This window comes from Trichechus manatus, unplaced genomic scaffold (assembly GCF_000243295.1).
Source record: "Trichechus manatus latirostris isolate Lorelei unplaced genomic scaffold, TriManLat1.0 scaffold00136, whole genome shotgun sequence".
Classification (NCBI taxonomy): domain Eukaryota; kingdom Metazoa; phylum Chordata; class Mammalia; order Sirenia; family Trichechidae; genus Trichechus; species Trichechus manatus.
Window position 1 is genome coordinate 5,883,047 of NW_004444072.1, and position 15,078 is coordinate 5,898,124.

General features: G+C 38.4%; 1 protein-coding gene and 1 non-coding gene across 8 annotated transcripts in view; one reads left to right on the forward strand and one right to left on the reverse strand.

Moving 5' to 3' along the window:
• KAT2B (lysine acetyltransferase 2B) overlaps nt 1-13,695 on the forward strand; it is a 77,678-nt gene extending 63,983 nt beyond the window's left edge. For 2 of the 7 annotated variants that reach the window (XM_023739560.1, XM_023739563.1), the window contains 5 exons: nt 3,038-3,152; nt 5,571-5,607; nt 5,850-5,913; nt 6,012-6,096; nt 11,352-13,689. In XM_023739560.1, coding sequence (XP_023595328.1) covers nt 3,038-3,152; nt 5,571-5,607; nt 5,850-5,913; nt 6,012-6,096; nt 11,352-11,545 — 495 coding nt within the window. In that variant the 3' untranslated portion in view covers nt 11,546-13,689. Of the gene's footprint in view, nt 1-3,037; nt 3,153-5,570; nt 5,608-5,849; nt 5,914-6,011; nt 6,097-11,351 lie in introns of all 7 variants that reach the window. The other 5 variants (XR_002825436.1, XR_002825435.1, XM_023739562.1 and 2 more) reach the window with 5 other exon arrangements.
• LOC111822176 (U6 spliceosomal RNA) lies at nt 2,368-2,474 on the reverse strand. The gene has a single exon (XR_002825437.1). It is a non-coding gene; the product is annotated as a U6 spliceosomal RNA (small nuclear RNA).
• Nucleotides 13,696-15,078: the final 1,383 nt, after the last annotated feature.

The following is a 15,078-nucleotide window of genomic DNA, read 5'->3' on the forward strand; positions in this document are numbered from 1 at the left end:
GGCAGCACTTCCTGAGGATTCACAAAAGTACTCCAGTGAAAGGAATTTTTTACAGAGTTTAAGAACAGAAAATCCAGGAACTTAAAAGGAAAAAATTTTGATTGGTTGATATTTACAAAATCGTGATTTAACGGACACTAGACAATTGCAAGATCCCTTAAGCATTGTTTTGTTAATAATAAGGATTGAGTCAGTTAACTTCTTGTTAATCTGTGGATATTTTGAGGGTCAGCCTGAGTAAGTATCCTTCCTGGGAGCAAGCTGTGAGAGGAAGGGAGAGGAGAGTAGGGGAGCCAGCAGGCTTCCTGAGGTATTCTGGCTAGCTGACTTGAGAGTCAGCTTAGAATGAGCAGTAAAAAAAATGGAGTTCGGCCTACATCTTTGGCAGAAACCTTTCCTTATGCCAAGCACCTAGATTTTTAGGGCTCCTTCACAGGCTTCATTATATTTCTGTTAGTCAGCACTGATCTAGGTTCACCAAGAATATATTTTTGCTAGTCCCATTCATTTTATGAAATTCTTTGAGTGTTAGGATTATATATTCATGCTGCAGCATTTACCAGTGAATGTTTAAGATCAAGCAGTTAGAAACTAGAATTTTTTGTTGTTGTTGTTTTCCTTTGTAAATTCAATGAATGACTGACACAGTTTTGTTTTTTCCAGAATTTTCTTATGATATGGTTAATTTCAGGATGGGAAATTCTGAGTTTTGTTTTTGTTTTTTAAGGGAAAGCTACACTGACTTGGAAATAGTTACCCCAACACATTAGGAATTATTTTACAAAACAATTTCATCTCTCAGAATTTACCAAACCAGCCCTGCCTACTCACATCCTGGTTGTGTTGCCTTAACAGACACTGTTTTTCTGTTTTAGTAAAGCAAAAAGAAAGGTTTTATTTGGCTTATATTCAAAGAGGCTGAAGTAGGAAACAGACAGGCATGCAGCCAGAGCTATGTCTGTCTTAGTCCAAGGAACGTTACAGAATCATAAGTATATAGTAATGTTACAAAATGGCAAAGCCATTGAAAGCTTCACCTTTTCACAGATTGGCTAGAAACTGTTAAGTCACCGTGATTCTACATTTTAAATCACCTTTCTTAACAATCACTGGTATAGGTTTCAGTAATGACAGTAAAGAGGGTCTTCATTGGTCCAACAAATCTTACTATTCACTAAATGCTAATAGGAAAAGATAAGAGTGGAAAGTATATGGGCCTTTTGTACTCTGTTTATGATTTGTTTATGTGAAAGATGTTTTCCAAGATTGTCCTAGTTACTGCCTTTATACATCAGGACCCAATCAATGTGTCCTTGTGAGTCCAGCTCCAGTTGAGTCACATTCTAGGACAAGGAATAACGGTTCCAATATTATCTCCTAAATCAGTGCGTATAGCTCATCCACACATGTATGTGCACACACACATGAATTGAAATAGAAATTTGTTATTTATTTCCAAAACCCAAGCCAAACTCACAGCTGTTGAGTTGATTCTGACTCATAGCAACTCTATAGGACAGAGAAGAACTGCCCCATAGGGTTTCCAAGGCTGTAATTCTTCCTTTTTTTTTTTTAAATTGTGCTTTAAGTGAAAGTTTACAATTCAAGTCAGTTTCTCATACAAAAATTTATACACACATTGCTATGTGACCCTCGTTGCTCTCCCGATACTGTGACAGCACACTCCTCCTTTCCACCCCGGATTTCCCATGTCCATTCAACCAGCTCCTGACCCTCTGTGCCATCTCATCTTGCCTCCGGACAGAAGCTGCCTGTTTAGTCTCATGTATCTACTTGAGCTAAGAAGTACACTCCTCATGAGTATCATTTTATGTCCCATAGTCCAGTCTAATCTTTGTCTGAAGAGTCGGCCTCGGAAATCGTTTCAGCTCTGGGCCAGCAGAGAGTCCAGAGGCCATGTCTTCTAGGGTCCCTCCAGTCTCAGTCAAACCATTAAGTCTGGACTTTTTACTAGATTTTGAGTTCTGCACCCGACTTTTCTCCTGCTCCATCTGGGACTCTCTGTTGTGTTCACTGTCAGCGCAGTCATTGTGGTAGCCAGGCACCATCTAGTTCTTCTGGTCTCAGGCTGACGGAGTCTCTGGTTTATGTGGCCCTTTCTGTCTCTTGGGCTAATATTTTCCTTGTGTCTTTGGTGTTCTTCATTCTCCTTTACTCCAGGTGGGTTGGGACCAATGGATGCATCTTAGATGGCTGCTTGCAAGCTTTTGAGACCCCAGATGCCACTCACCAAAGTGGGATCCAGAACATTTTCTTAATAAACTTTATTATGCCAATTGACCTAGATGTCCCCTGAAAGCATGGTCCCCAGACCCCTGACCCTGCTACTCTGTCCCTTGAAGTGTTAAAAATATGGACCGTGTCACGAATTTGTGTGTCATCCTTGCCAAGGGGCCATGCTCATCTTTTCTGTATCGTTCCAATTTTAGTATATGTGCTGCTGAAGTGAGCAGTTAACAGACACTCTTGAAATGCTTTTTCGATGTAAATGACATACATTGGGGCTCAAGTCTTGAAAAATTTAAATAAGAATAAGGCTATTCGTCACAGGCTTTTGGGGCTTTATGAGGCCTGTTCATCTGTCCACCCACCCCCCCTCCCCAATCTGAAAAGAATAGTCATAGTTACAGGATGTGAAGAGGTTCTTACACTTGACTAGGTATTGATGGTCTGGGGTTTCCTTACCGTAATTCTGGTAGAGCCTTCTCAGGGAAGAGGGCAGAATAATTGGTTCTTATGCTAAAGATGACAGTGGACTCTGGGAGAGTGTGTTCTCTCACTATTAACTCTTCTGGATGGCAGGGACCAGTCATTCAGACAATTGTGTGAATGTCACTAAATGAGCTTGGCATAATAGAATGTTTTATGTCTTAGCTGTTAAATAGCATTCATCCTTTCCTCTTCGTTGTTTCATAAAGATTTAATTTTGTCAGGAAAATGATTCCTCTGGTTGACTGACTGGAGCTGTAGGCAGAGGCTTCTTTCCCTAAACACATTTTCTTTCTCTGCTTTACAGATAATTAAAAAGCTGATAGAAAGAAAACAAGCCCAGATTCGAAAAGTCTACCCTGGACTTTCATGTTTTAAAGATGGAGTTCGACAGATTCCTATAGAAAGCATTCCTGGAATTAGTATGTATAGACCTTCTTTTAAAAGCAAATATTGTGGTAATGCCATGAGTTGTGTTTGAAACGATCACAAGAGTGCAGTAATTTGAAAAACTTTATTGCTTTGTGTGTCTTGATTTGTGTTTATTTCCGGTTGTTAAGAAGGGAGCAAAAGCTTTCCTTTTGTCTGTCTTTTCTCTACCTCTCAACACAAACAAACCAAAGAGAGTTTAAATCGTCTCTTTCTATAGTTATTAATCTCCACAATTTATTAAGACCCTGATATTTATAGCTCAGTGCTACGCACTACTCTTGAAGGTAGGAGAATTCTACTCTTATGAATGGGAAAATTGAGTCTCAGAAAGGTTAAGTCACTTAACCTTAACTGGCAAATATCCAGTTACTGTCAGAAAAAGAAGCAGCTAGGTTCTGACCTCCTGCAAACGTCTTGCTGTTTGCACGATGTCTCAATGCCATCATGGTTGCAACCTTCATAGATCTGTGGTTGGCTAAATAAGTTTCCCAGAACATGAAAACGATTACTAGCCATGTGTGATGGAAATCATATGATTTTTTTAAGCTCCCTAATATCATAAAAAGGATCCCTGGTGATGCAATGGTTAAGTGCTCCGCTAACTGAAAGAAAGGTCGGTCATTCAAACTACCAGCCACTCTGGGAGAAAAGACCTGGTGATCTGCTCCCGTAAAGTTTAAAAAAAAACCCACTGGCGTCAAGTCAATTCCGACTCCTAGTGACCCTGTAGGACAGAGTAGAACTGCCCCATAGGATTTTCAAGGCTGTTGTCCTTATGGAAGTAGACTGCCACATCTTTTTCCCACAGAGCGGCTGGTGGGTTTGAACCATTGACCTTTTGGTTAACAGCCAAGTGCTTAACAACCGCACTACCAGGGCTCACTCTGTAAAGGTTACAGACTAGGAAACCCTTTGGGGCAGTTCTGTGTCCTACAGTGTCTCTATGAGATAGAATCAACTCGATGGCACACAGCAATAACTATATTATAATAGTTTTCCCAAGGATTCATGACTGAGTATATTGGAGGTATGTTTTATTGGGTTAAACCATACTAAATAGGTTTTCTTTTTTTGTAGATCAAAAGCTATTGAATATCAGCAATTTCCTGTGGTTCAAATCCAAGTTCTTCTAGTATATTGAAGATTAATAAGCAAACAAACAAAAAAATCAAACAAACTAAAATTCTCCAGAGAAATAATAAGACATTATTTGGGCAAGATATGTTACTTCATTACAAAATCTATTCTATAGCAGGTTTTACCTTCACTGCTAGACCCAGAAAATTTTATTTCCTCATTTTATTCTTATTAATGGTATAATAGCAATCATTTAAGGAGCCCTGGTGACACAGTGGTTAAAGTAATGGACTGCTAACCAAAAGGTAGGTGGCTCGAAACCACCAGCAGCTCCATGGGAGAAAGATGTGGCAATCTATTTCTGTAGAGATTTACAGTCTTGGAAACCGTATGGGGTCGCTATGAGTCTGAATCTACTCAGTGGTATTGAGTGGGGTAGCAACCATTTAGGAGTCTCTGGGTGGTACAAATGATTAAGCTCTGGACTGCTAACCAAAGGGTTGGTGGTTCAGAGCCACCCAGAGGCTGCTTGGAAGTAAGGGCTGGCAGTCTGCTTCCCAAAGATCACAGCCTTGAAAACCCTATGGAGAAGTTCTGCTGTGCACACATGAGGTTCACCATGAGTCGGAATTGACTTGACAGCTACTAACCACAACAGTGACCGTTCAACTGAGTGCTTACTTGTGCCAGGCATTCTGCTGTTATATTACATGCATGAACTAATCTTAAAAGGGTAACATCACCTAATTTTTAAGAGTTTTATTTTACAGATTGAGAAACTGATACACAAGAGGTTAAGTAACTTATCGAGGTTAAGTTAGCTTTTAAGGGGAAAGCAGGAAATCAAATCCAGGTCTGTCTGACTGCAGGCTGTGTTTTCTTTCTACTACACTAAACTGTCTCCCGTTACAGTGTCTTGGCCAAGTAAAATAGCCACCAGAACAGAGTTTGTTCTAACCTAAAATAATAGCTTATCTCTTTTACACGGTAATTAGCAAAAATCACCATTGAAAAATACACATGCAGTACAGTTGAAAAATACGCATGCCCACCGTACTAGAAATAGCCATTTATTTTTTACACTTTCCTCTGACAGGTTGAAGCTCCTCTTTAAAAAACACTAACATACGGGGTAGTATTGTCAATCTTAGAAATGTTTCCTATTGTTAACTGCATAAGGAGGTAACTGGAGTCAATTTTAGTCTCTTCCCAGAAATTAGACTTTTATTCAGTCATGGCTGTAATTCATTGCATTTTAGATAAGTATTAACTATGTTATTCTCTTGACCAAAAGCAGTTCTCATTCAGTGTTTAATTTCGTTGACATATAGGAGAGACAGGCTGGAAACCAAGTGGAAGAGAAAAAAGGTAAGTATGATGGGCGAGAGGATGTTAATGGAAGCAATTTTTTCCCCTCCCAGCAACTTTGAGAAAAAGGGCAAACTAACTAATTGTAATCTCTGATACAACACTTGTTGGGTAGCAATTTTCATAAAAAGCTCTGGAATGATTCCAGTTTTAGGATTTTGTAAGAATGAGCTGTATAGGAATCAGCTGGCAGCAGGGTAAAAACCTAATTCTCGTTCTTGGTTGTTTACTTTTCTTTCAAGTAAAGAGCCCAAAGACCCTGACCAGCTTTACAGCACGCTCAAGAGCATCCTCCAGCAGGTGAAGGTGGGTGTTTTCTTTTCATTCACCTCATGTAAATATTTTGAAATGATTTTCCACATGGAATTTCCAGATTAGATACCTTACTTTTTTCTTTACCCAAGAGCCATCAAAGCGCTTGGCCCTTCATGGAACCTGTGAAGAGAACAGAAGCTCCGGGATATTATGAAGTGATAAGGTTCCCCATGGGTAATGCCATTAACGTTTTCTAAGTATAGATTTAAAGCTCTCTGGGTGGTGGTGTGGGGGACAAATGGTCGCTGAAGTTGACTTGTACTCTTCTGTTGTAGGATAGAATATATATGACAGGTGGTGAGATTCCACGTGCGCGTGGAGGGGCAGGAGTGTTAGAGCAGAAAGATAAAGGAGAAGTGGGTGGCTGTGTTCATAACAGATATTCTGCCATTGTCTTTTAGAGCCCACACATACTCAGCAACACTAAATGCAGAAAGCCCCAGGTGGGGAACAGCGGACAGCAATAGATATGAAAGCTGTGTGGACATAATCTTGCTTATAGTCAACCTGTTTGGTTGCAAATGGAAAAACATCAGGTGTCCTCTTGGTATAGTTTCAGTTTGTCATAGATGCCTATTCCTTGTAAGAAATTTTCAAGATAATAGAAAAATATTAGATTAGGCTGCTTGACTGCTATACTTTCAGGGAGAAAAATTCTAGTTAACACAATTCTTGATTTTTCATGCTCTTGATGGATACTGTTCGTGTCACTTTATATCTGCGTAAACTCTTATTATAAGCCTTGTCTCACTTCCAAAAACCAAAAGGAAAAAAAATGTTTTCAGAAGTGTAGAATTGTGGAATTGGCTGCTGTGTCTACAGCTATTATGATTGATTAATTCAATCAGTTGAGAATCCCCAAATCAAACCAATTTGACATTGTGCAGGTGACAGACAATAGGCTGAAGTGTCTTTTCAACCAATTGTGTGGCCATTCTATAGGAAGAGCCTGAGTCTTCTGTCCTTTTGTACTTCTGATCTATTCCAGGAGCTAAGAACCATGAAAATGCTGAAGTGTGAAAGGAAGAAAGAAAGGAATCTATTAGTGTCTTGATAAGAGAGCTATTTTCAGGTGTTTTCTATGGCATTAATTTTCACATAGTAATGATTTCAATAGTCTATACCCTTAAAATGGACATTCTTCCATGTACTTTCTTCTCCCTCTTTCTGCCATGTATTTCAGTGCAAGAAAACCAAAGGGATGGTTGAGTCAGTCTGGAATCCTGAATGGGAGGTTAATTTAGGAATCCATATTTTCCACTATGTGAAAAGTATGTTAAACCCTCTTTGTCCATTTCCAACCTTAAGTTAACTGACATTTGCATTCATCTTTGTCCTCTGGGCCGTCTCAACTCCTTTTGGGAAGTTTTCCTGGAAGTTGTATGGGTTTGGGGAGAAAAATTCCCCTTGAGTCTCTGTCCAGTTGCACTCTGAAGACCTGCAATAGTGTTGTTGTTAGGTGCCTTCGAGTCGGTTCCCTCTCATAGCGACCCTATGTACAACAGAACGAAATAATACCCGGTACTGCACCATCGTCACAATTGTTGCTATGCTTGAACCCATTGTTGCAGCCACTGTGTCAGTCCATCTCATTGAGGATCTTCCTTTTTCTCTGACCCCCTATTTACCAAGCATGATGTTCTTCTCCAGGGATTGATCCCCCCTGATAACATGTCCAAAGTACATCAGATGAAGTCTCGCTATCCTTGCTTCTAAGGAGCATTCTGGCTGTACTTCTTCCAAGACAGATTTGTTCATTCTTTTGGCAGTCCATGGTATATTCAATATTCTTCGCCAACACCATAACTCAAAAGTATCAGTTCTTCTTTGGTCTTCCTTATTCGTTGTCCAGCTTTTGCATGCATATGAGGCTGTTGAAAACACCATGGCTTGGATCAGGCACACCTTAGTCCTTAAAGTGACATCTTTGCTTTTTAATACTTTAAAGAGTTCTTTTGTAGCAGATTTGCCCGATGCAGTGCGTCATTTGATTTCTTGACTGCTGCTTCTGTGGGTGTTGATTGTGGATCCAAGTAAAATGAAATCCTTGATAACTTCTGTCTTTTTTCTGTTTATCATGATGTTGCTTATTGGTCTTGTTGTGAGGATTTTGTTTTCTTTATGTTTAAGTGTAATCCGTATTAAAGGCTGTAGTCCTTGATCTTCATCAGTAAGTGCTTCAAATCCTCTTCACTTTCAGCAAGCAAGGTTGTGTCATCTGCATGTCACAGGTTGTTAATGAGTCTTCCTCCAATCCTGATGCCCTGTTCTTCATATAGTCCAGCTTCTCGGATTATTTGCTCAGCATACAGATTGAATGGGTATGGTGAAAGGATAAAACCCTGACGCACACCTTCCCTGACTTTAAACCGTACAGTATCCCCTTGTTCTGTTTGAATGACTGCTCTCTTGATCTATGTACAGGTTCCTCATGAGCACAATTAAGTGTTCTGGAATTCTCATTCTTGGCAATGTTATCCATAATTTGTTATGATCCACACAGTCCAATGCCTTTGCATAGTCAATAAAACACAGGTAAACATCTTTCTGGTATTCTCTGCTTTTAGCCAGGATCTATCTGACATCAGCAATGATATATCCCTGGTTCCACATCCTCTTCTGAATCTGGCTTGAACTTCTGGCAGTTCCCTGTCGATGTACTGCTGCAACCGCTTGTGAATGGTTTTCAGCAAAATTTTACATGCGTGTGATATTAATGATAATATTTGATAATTCCCGCATTTGGTTGGATCACCTTTCTTGGGAATAGGCATAAATATGGATCTCTTCCAGTCGGTTGACCAGGTAGTTGTCTTCAAAATTTCTTGGCATAGATGAGTGAGCACTTCCAGCACTGCATCATTTTGTTGAAACATCTCAGTTGGTATTCCTTCAGTTCCTGGAGACTTGTTTTTTGCCAACGCTTTTAGTACAGCTTGGACCTCTTCCTTCAGTACCTGCAATAGTAGGTGTAGCAAACCTGGTCTGTTGTAGCCTACTTACAGCTTGCTCTTTTGAAGTTTTGTGGTTCAGCCTGAGAAGGGCATGAACTTTTCCAGTCAGATACCACCCATATGCATAGCTGAGTGCTTGTGAAGGGAAAGTAGAAAGTAGATCCCATTGAACAAGGCCAGTGATGGGCTGAGATATGTGCTAGACAAAGACTGTTAAAACAGTAGATGGTGCTTGTTAGTGGAGCAGAATTCTTTCTTAGGATGCCTTTATGTACTAAGCAATGTGTAGTCTTGCCCTCAAGAAAGTCACGTGTTTGAGGACAGGGCTGACAAATCAATGGTGTACTTTTCCCCACTGTTGTCTTCTTGACTTTTTGTAAAAACATCTTTTTTCTTTCCCCAGTATCTTAAAAACTCTTTTTTCCCATGTGGATGAAATCTAACTTGTTTTGCTTAGTCCCACACTGGACAGTATCTAAGTAGTCTGACCTCAACATGTCTTCTTACCGTGCTTGGATTGGAAGGCAGGGTTTTCCCATTTACTCAGAATTCCCAGGTTTGGGGTGGGGGAAGAAAAATAGAATAATTTAGTGTTATCTTCATATTTGGTATCATCATTGTGCAGTCACCTCTTTTTTAATCCATGCCATGTGTTCAGTTGAAAGAATCAAGGAAGTCTAACAGAATAAAAATGTAAACATTAGAATAGAAAGGAAATGTGCAGAAATGGTTGTAATTATCCACACACCTCTGTAATTCTTGTCTTGTTTCTGCCCACCCCTTCCTCCCAAAAAAAGTTTGAAAAGCTTTTGGGCAAACTTCTTCGTGTCAAGTTTCTTTTTTTTCTGGTTACATTTTTCTTTCTTTGCTGCTAAATCAGTATGTTGGGCAGCAAGCATATCAGGAACATCGACATCTAATTTTACCTAGAGAAGTACAATTTCATTGCTCTTTCTTCCTTGAGAGGGCATCTTGATCTGTTCAGTCATACTTGGGCAGGACATTTAGTGGGGTGTTTGCTGAGTCTTTTTGGCAGAGTTAAGCGTTCGGTTGCTAACCAAAAGGTTGGTGGTTCGAACCCACCAGCTGCTCCACGAGAGAAAGATGTGGCAGTCTGCTTCCTTAAATATTTACAGCCTTGGAAACTATGGGGGTAGTTCTACTCTGTCCTGTAAGGTCTCTATGAGTCAGAATCTACTTGACGGCGACAGGCAGCCAGTTGGTGTGTCTTTGTGTATCTTAACCTTTTTAGATTTTTCTCTCCCAACAAACTGTTTCAGTTAGGAAAAAAAAAAAAATTGAAGTTTAATCCGCAGATGTGATGCCCTAGCAAGATAGCCTTAGTCAGAGGTCAAAAGATGGAAGCAGATATTTTCCATTTTTTCTTTGGTATTTTGTGGTGGGTTTAGGATGTTGATACAAAGGAATCTCTCCTCATTTTGGGATATGGCACATAAATTTACTTATTTTGTTAAATGATAATCCAATGTATTTGACTCTAACTTTCTTTCCCTCTGGAAAACTTGATAATTGAGTGGGAATTTGGGATATTGGTAGTCAGAAGTGCTTCTTTAGCCATTTTGACTTATTTTCCATGTGTGGTTAATACAATTACGTATTTTTAAAGGTAGAACTGGGCTTAGAGAAAACCAGAGATCCATAAATGAGTAAATGTTAACATCTCCTAATCAGTATGGAATTCTTTAAATTGGTCCTGAGACTGAGGCTTGAAGAAGCCCTGCTGTATTCTTATGAAGATGAAGTACTATTTAGATGAAATACCATTTTCTCTTGTAAAATAATATGATTTAATGCAAGTAGGCATCCTGGGAAAATATCATTTTTATAAATAGTCTTGCAAGGCTTACTTGCTTTAGAAAATAGATGATTAAATCAAGTGGGCCATTCTTATTTCGTTGATAGAGCGTGAAACAAAATTAATTTGAACCATTTTTACTTGCAGGGATACTGGTATATTTGCAGATGTATTTATGATCAATTTCTCAACTTTAATTCTGTCTACATAACACCAAACAACTGTAAATTTAGTGAAACAAACTCTGTGATTGTTTTAATTAAATGATTCAATACAAATGTTTTACCTGCTCTACTGTACGTAGATACAACTTCTTCTGTATAATTCTGAATGAATAGTTTACGGTAGTTAGTTAATCATAGTCATCCTTGCTAATCTATTTAGCTTCCTTGTGATGAGTAGAGGATTGGACCAGGTGACTAATATTGGTCCCTTTAATATTAAAATGGCTATGATTTTATACAAAAACCCCTCACAAAAGAATGAACACAAGATTTAAGAACTGTTTTCCTTGATCAGATAAATTTCGTTTAAGCCAAGGCATTGGGATGATAAAAATATAATCAAGTCAATGACATAAATTTCTTTCCCAATCTCACTTTTGTCAGCTAGCATTTAAAAGGAGTCAGAAATTGCTAATATATTTTTTTCCTGTACAGATCTGAAAACCATGAGTGAACGCCTCAAGAATAGGTACTACGTGTCTAAGAAATTATTCATGGCAGACTTACAGCGAGTCTTTACCAATTGCAAAGAGTACAATCCCCCCGAGAGTGAATACTACAAATGTGCCAATATCCTGGAGAAATTCTTCTTCAGTAAAATCAAGGAAGCTGGATTAATTGACAAGTGATTTTCTTTCCCCTCTGCTTCTAGAAACTCGTCAAGCAGTGTGCCTAAAGCAAAGGTGGTTTAGTTTGACAAAGAATTGGACATAATGTACGGAAGTAAATGTAATAATTAGCACTTTGGAAAAACAAAAACCTCCTCTTAGCTTTTCAGATATGTATTTAAATTGAAGTCATAGTACATTTTTATTTTATGGAATAGATTTTAATCTATTTGTACTATTAATGTAAGTTTTCTGTGGCATGTCCATTAGCCGAATATTCAATAATAGATCATCAGAGATTTCCTCAAAACCTGTGTATGAGGAAATAGCACACAGTACCAAGATTTGGGGAAATCCAGAAAAATTTCAGACCGTGAATGTTTTCATTTTTTTTTCTAATGGAGTGTGACAGTTTCTTGTTTTCTGAAGGACTTCAAGGAAGGGATACATGATAAAAAAAGAAACCCGAAAAAGGTGAAGTATGTGATGTTTGAAGTCTCATTGTAGACTTTTTATATATATTTTTTAAAAAACACTCAGCTAGATGAGGTGCTTTGAGCAGTTCTGAAAAACGCGGTTCCAAAAAAGCAACTGCTTTGATTCCTAAGGAAGAAATTCTAAATAATGCAAACTTTTTATAAGCATCTGGTTTTTTGATAATTCTGTCTACCTAAAACAAACTTGTGAGTGCATAACCACTATTTTAATAATTATTTTCTCTACACAAATGTGTAATGTCATATTTGACTTTGCTTATGCGGGACATAAGTTCCAAAAGGTAATTTCCAGGGTCATAAATGCATACACTTGAAAAAACTTGAGATTGAATCCACATGCTTTAATAGGAAAAGATATTTGTTATCATGTAGATATAAAATCTGGTGAATCCTTGTTCTAATAAAGTTTTTTTTTCTATGATACATGCAACCCCACTGATGATATACATATATGCACATTTTTTCCCATTGCATCTCTAGATTTTATTCTTTGTCCAAGATAAATTAAATGCCTACCAAGGTTTGCTGTCAGTATTTTAACACCCACACTGGTAGATAGGCCCAGGGTCTGTCCCGCTAAAACCCATCATACAACCTTTATTACCCTGCCTTGGGATTCCAGCTTAGTGCTTGGATTTATTTTCTGATTACACTACGTAGAAAAGTGGGACGTTTGCCATCTCAACTCTGGAAAAACCAACTACTATAAAACATAAATGAAGGCCATCTTGATGGTCTTGACACTAATTTTTATGATGCAAATTTATAGACGGATTTTTGTAAAGGACTAGCTTTTAAAAGTGTATTTAACTTGATGTTTTCTGTCAGCATAAATAAATAAACATGATCATTAATAGTCATTATAAACAGTTGCCAGAGATAATATGCAAGAAGGAAAAAAAAAAACCTTACAAATGGCTGTTAAGTTGAAAGTGTGGTTTTTGCTACGTAAGAGATATTCAGAATGCTCAACTGAAAAATGCCTCAACTTTTAAAAGTAGAAGAGACCACCTTGAGTGGCATCTAGATTTCTAATGAAGAGTTATAATACAGTTTGGATTCAGTATCTTGGCCTGGTTTTAAACAGTGCTTTGTACCGGATCTGCCAAAGCATCTGTCCAGCTTGGTATCCTGTGAAAGTTTGTTATTTTCTGGTAGACATTCTTATAGAGTATTGTCTTTAAAATCAGATTGTCTCTTCTATATTGAAAGCATTTTTATGTTTTCTAATTTAAAAATTAATATTTTCTTATAGATATCGTGCAATAAAGCTGAAGTAGGATGTGTGGTTTTTGCAAATGCTTTAATAGCTGATAAAATTTTACATTTGTAAAATTAATATATTGTACTGGTACAAAATAGTTTTAAATTATATTTTAAAAAAGCTCCCAATCTGGTGGTGTGTTTTTTTCTTCAAGCAGGTCGAAGTTAAATGCACTATATGGTTGATGACTATCTGTTGTATCCTTCATCCTTAGCTATAAGCATTTTGTTGAAGATGTTTTTAGAATTGTTGCATTTGTGGGTAGTTTTGTAAGAATCAGCAGCCCATCGGTGAAAGATTTTCAAGAGAAGAAACGTGTACCATCTCTCTAGAGTCATCCACTGCATCTTGCCTACTGTTACCCGTTTAAAAAAAAAAAACAAAAAACTCTCCCAAAAGAAGAGTGTTACTGGTTTTGAAATCAGAAAAAGATGTTTTTGTTCCAGTCTTTCTACTTTGCCTCTGTGAAGTAGATGAATGAGGAGAGGGACGGATAAAAATACAGGTGATGTTTAGATAACTCCCTTATGAGTTTAGAATGTTACTGAAAATGCTATCTGTAAGAAAGAATAGTATATCCTATCGGGGTTTGAGAGAACCCAATAATAAAAAGCACCCCTTATCTCTCTTGGATTTGAACCAACTGAGAAGTCAAAAGAATAAGGCATTTGATGGTCAAAATATCACCCCTCTTACTGATAAAATGGATATTGGAAAATGTAGATTATTTCTGTGGAAAATGGGCTTTTAAATACTGTACCAGGAGATTAATTACTTATCAAGCACAAAATACTGAGATACTGAGGATAATAATCAAATCAAAATCTCCACTTTTCACTTCTCTGCCACTTCTGTTCTGATACCAGTTACACATGCAGCACTTCTGACTGACCACTGGAGTTGGGTCAGATCTCACTAGTTAAAGGACATAGTCCTCTGGACTCCTAAGTCAGCCCAAGACTTCAGATGTCAGCCACAAGTTTGGGAGTCCCATGGACTCCACTCACTTCTGACTTGCTGGCTACAAATTTGAGGTTTTCCCGCTACCCCTTCAGGATGCCAGCCATAAGCTTGGGAGGTTCCCAACCCCCCTCACCCCCGACTGCTGGCTCATGATACTCCCTCCAGTTTGATAATTCACTGGAATGACTCACAGAACTCACAGAAGGTGCTATACTTATGGTTACAGCTTTATTATGAAGAACACAAATCAGGATCAGCATAAAGAAGAGATGCATAGGGAGAAGTATGGGAGGGTTCTCAACACAGAGCTTGTGTGTCTTGAAGGGGGCATGTCACCCTCCTAAGAGCAGATGTCTTTCACCAACCAGGAAACTCACAGAGATTCGATGTCCAGAGCTTTTATAGAGGATTTTTGCCATGTCATCATGAGGTAGTCTTATGAAGTGGTATCACAAGGTGGGACTTTCTGGCTTGGCCAGCCCCCACCCAAGGCAAACCACTGCCACAACCTATTAGGTGTGGTCTGGTGTTCCCACTGAAGAGACTTAAACCATTAGGGAAATTCCAAGGTTTTAGAATTATCCCCTGGGAACCAAGGACAAAATACCAAATTCTTTGGGTAAAGTTAATGTAAACCCATAGATACAGAAAGGCAGTTTTTACAAGATACCAAATTCAGGTGTTCTAAATCCAGAGTTACTGTTCTTAAACATCCTGCAACACCATCTTCATATCGAAAGAGTAAATGTCCTAGTTTGTTGCCAATATTAAGACTACAACCATAGTTTCTACTCCTTTCACATCCTCTGCTATTCAGCTGAGAATTCTTA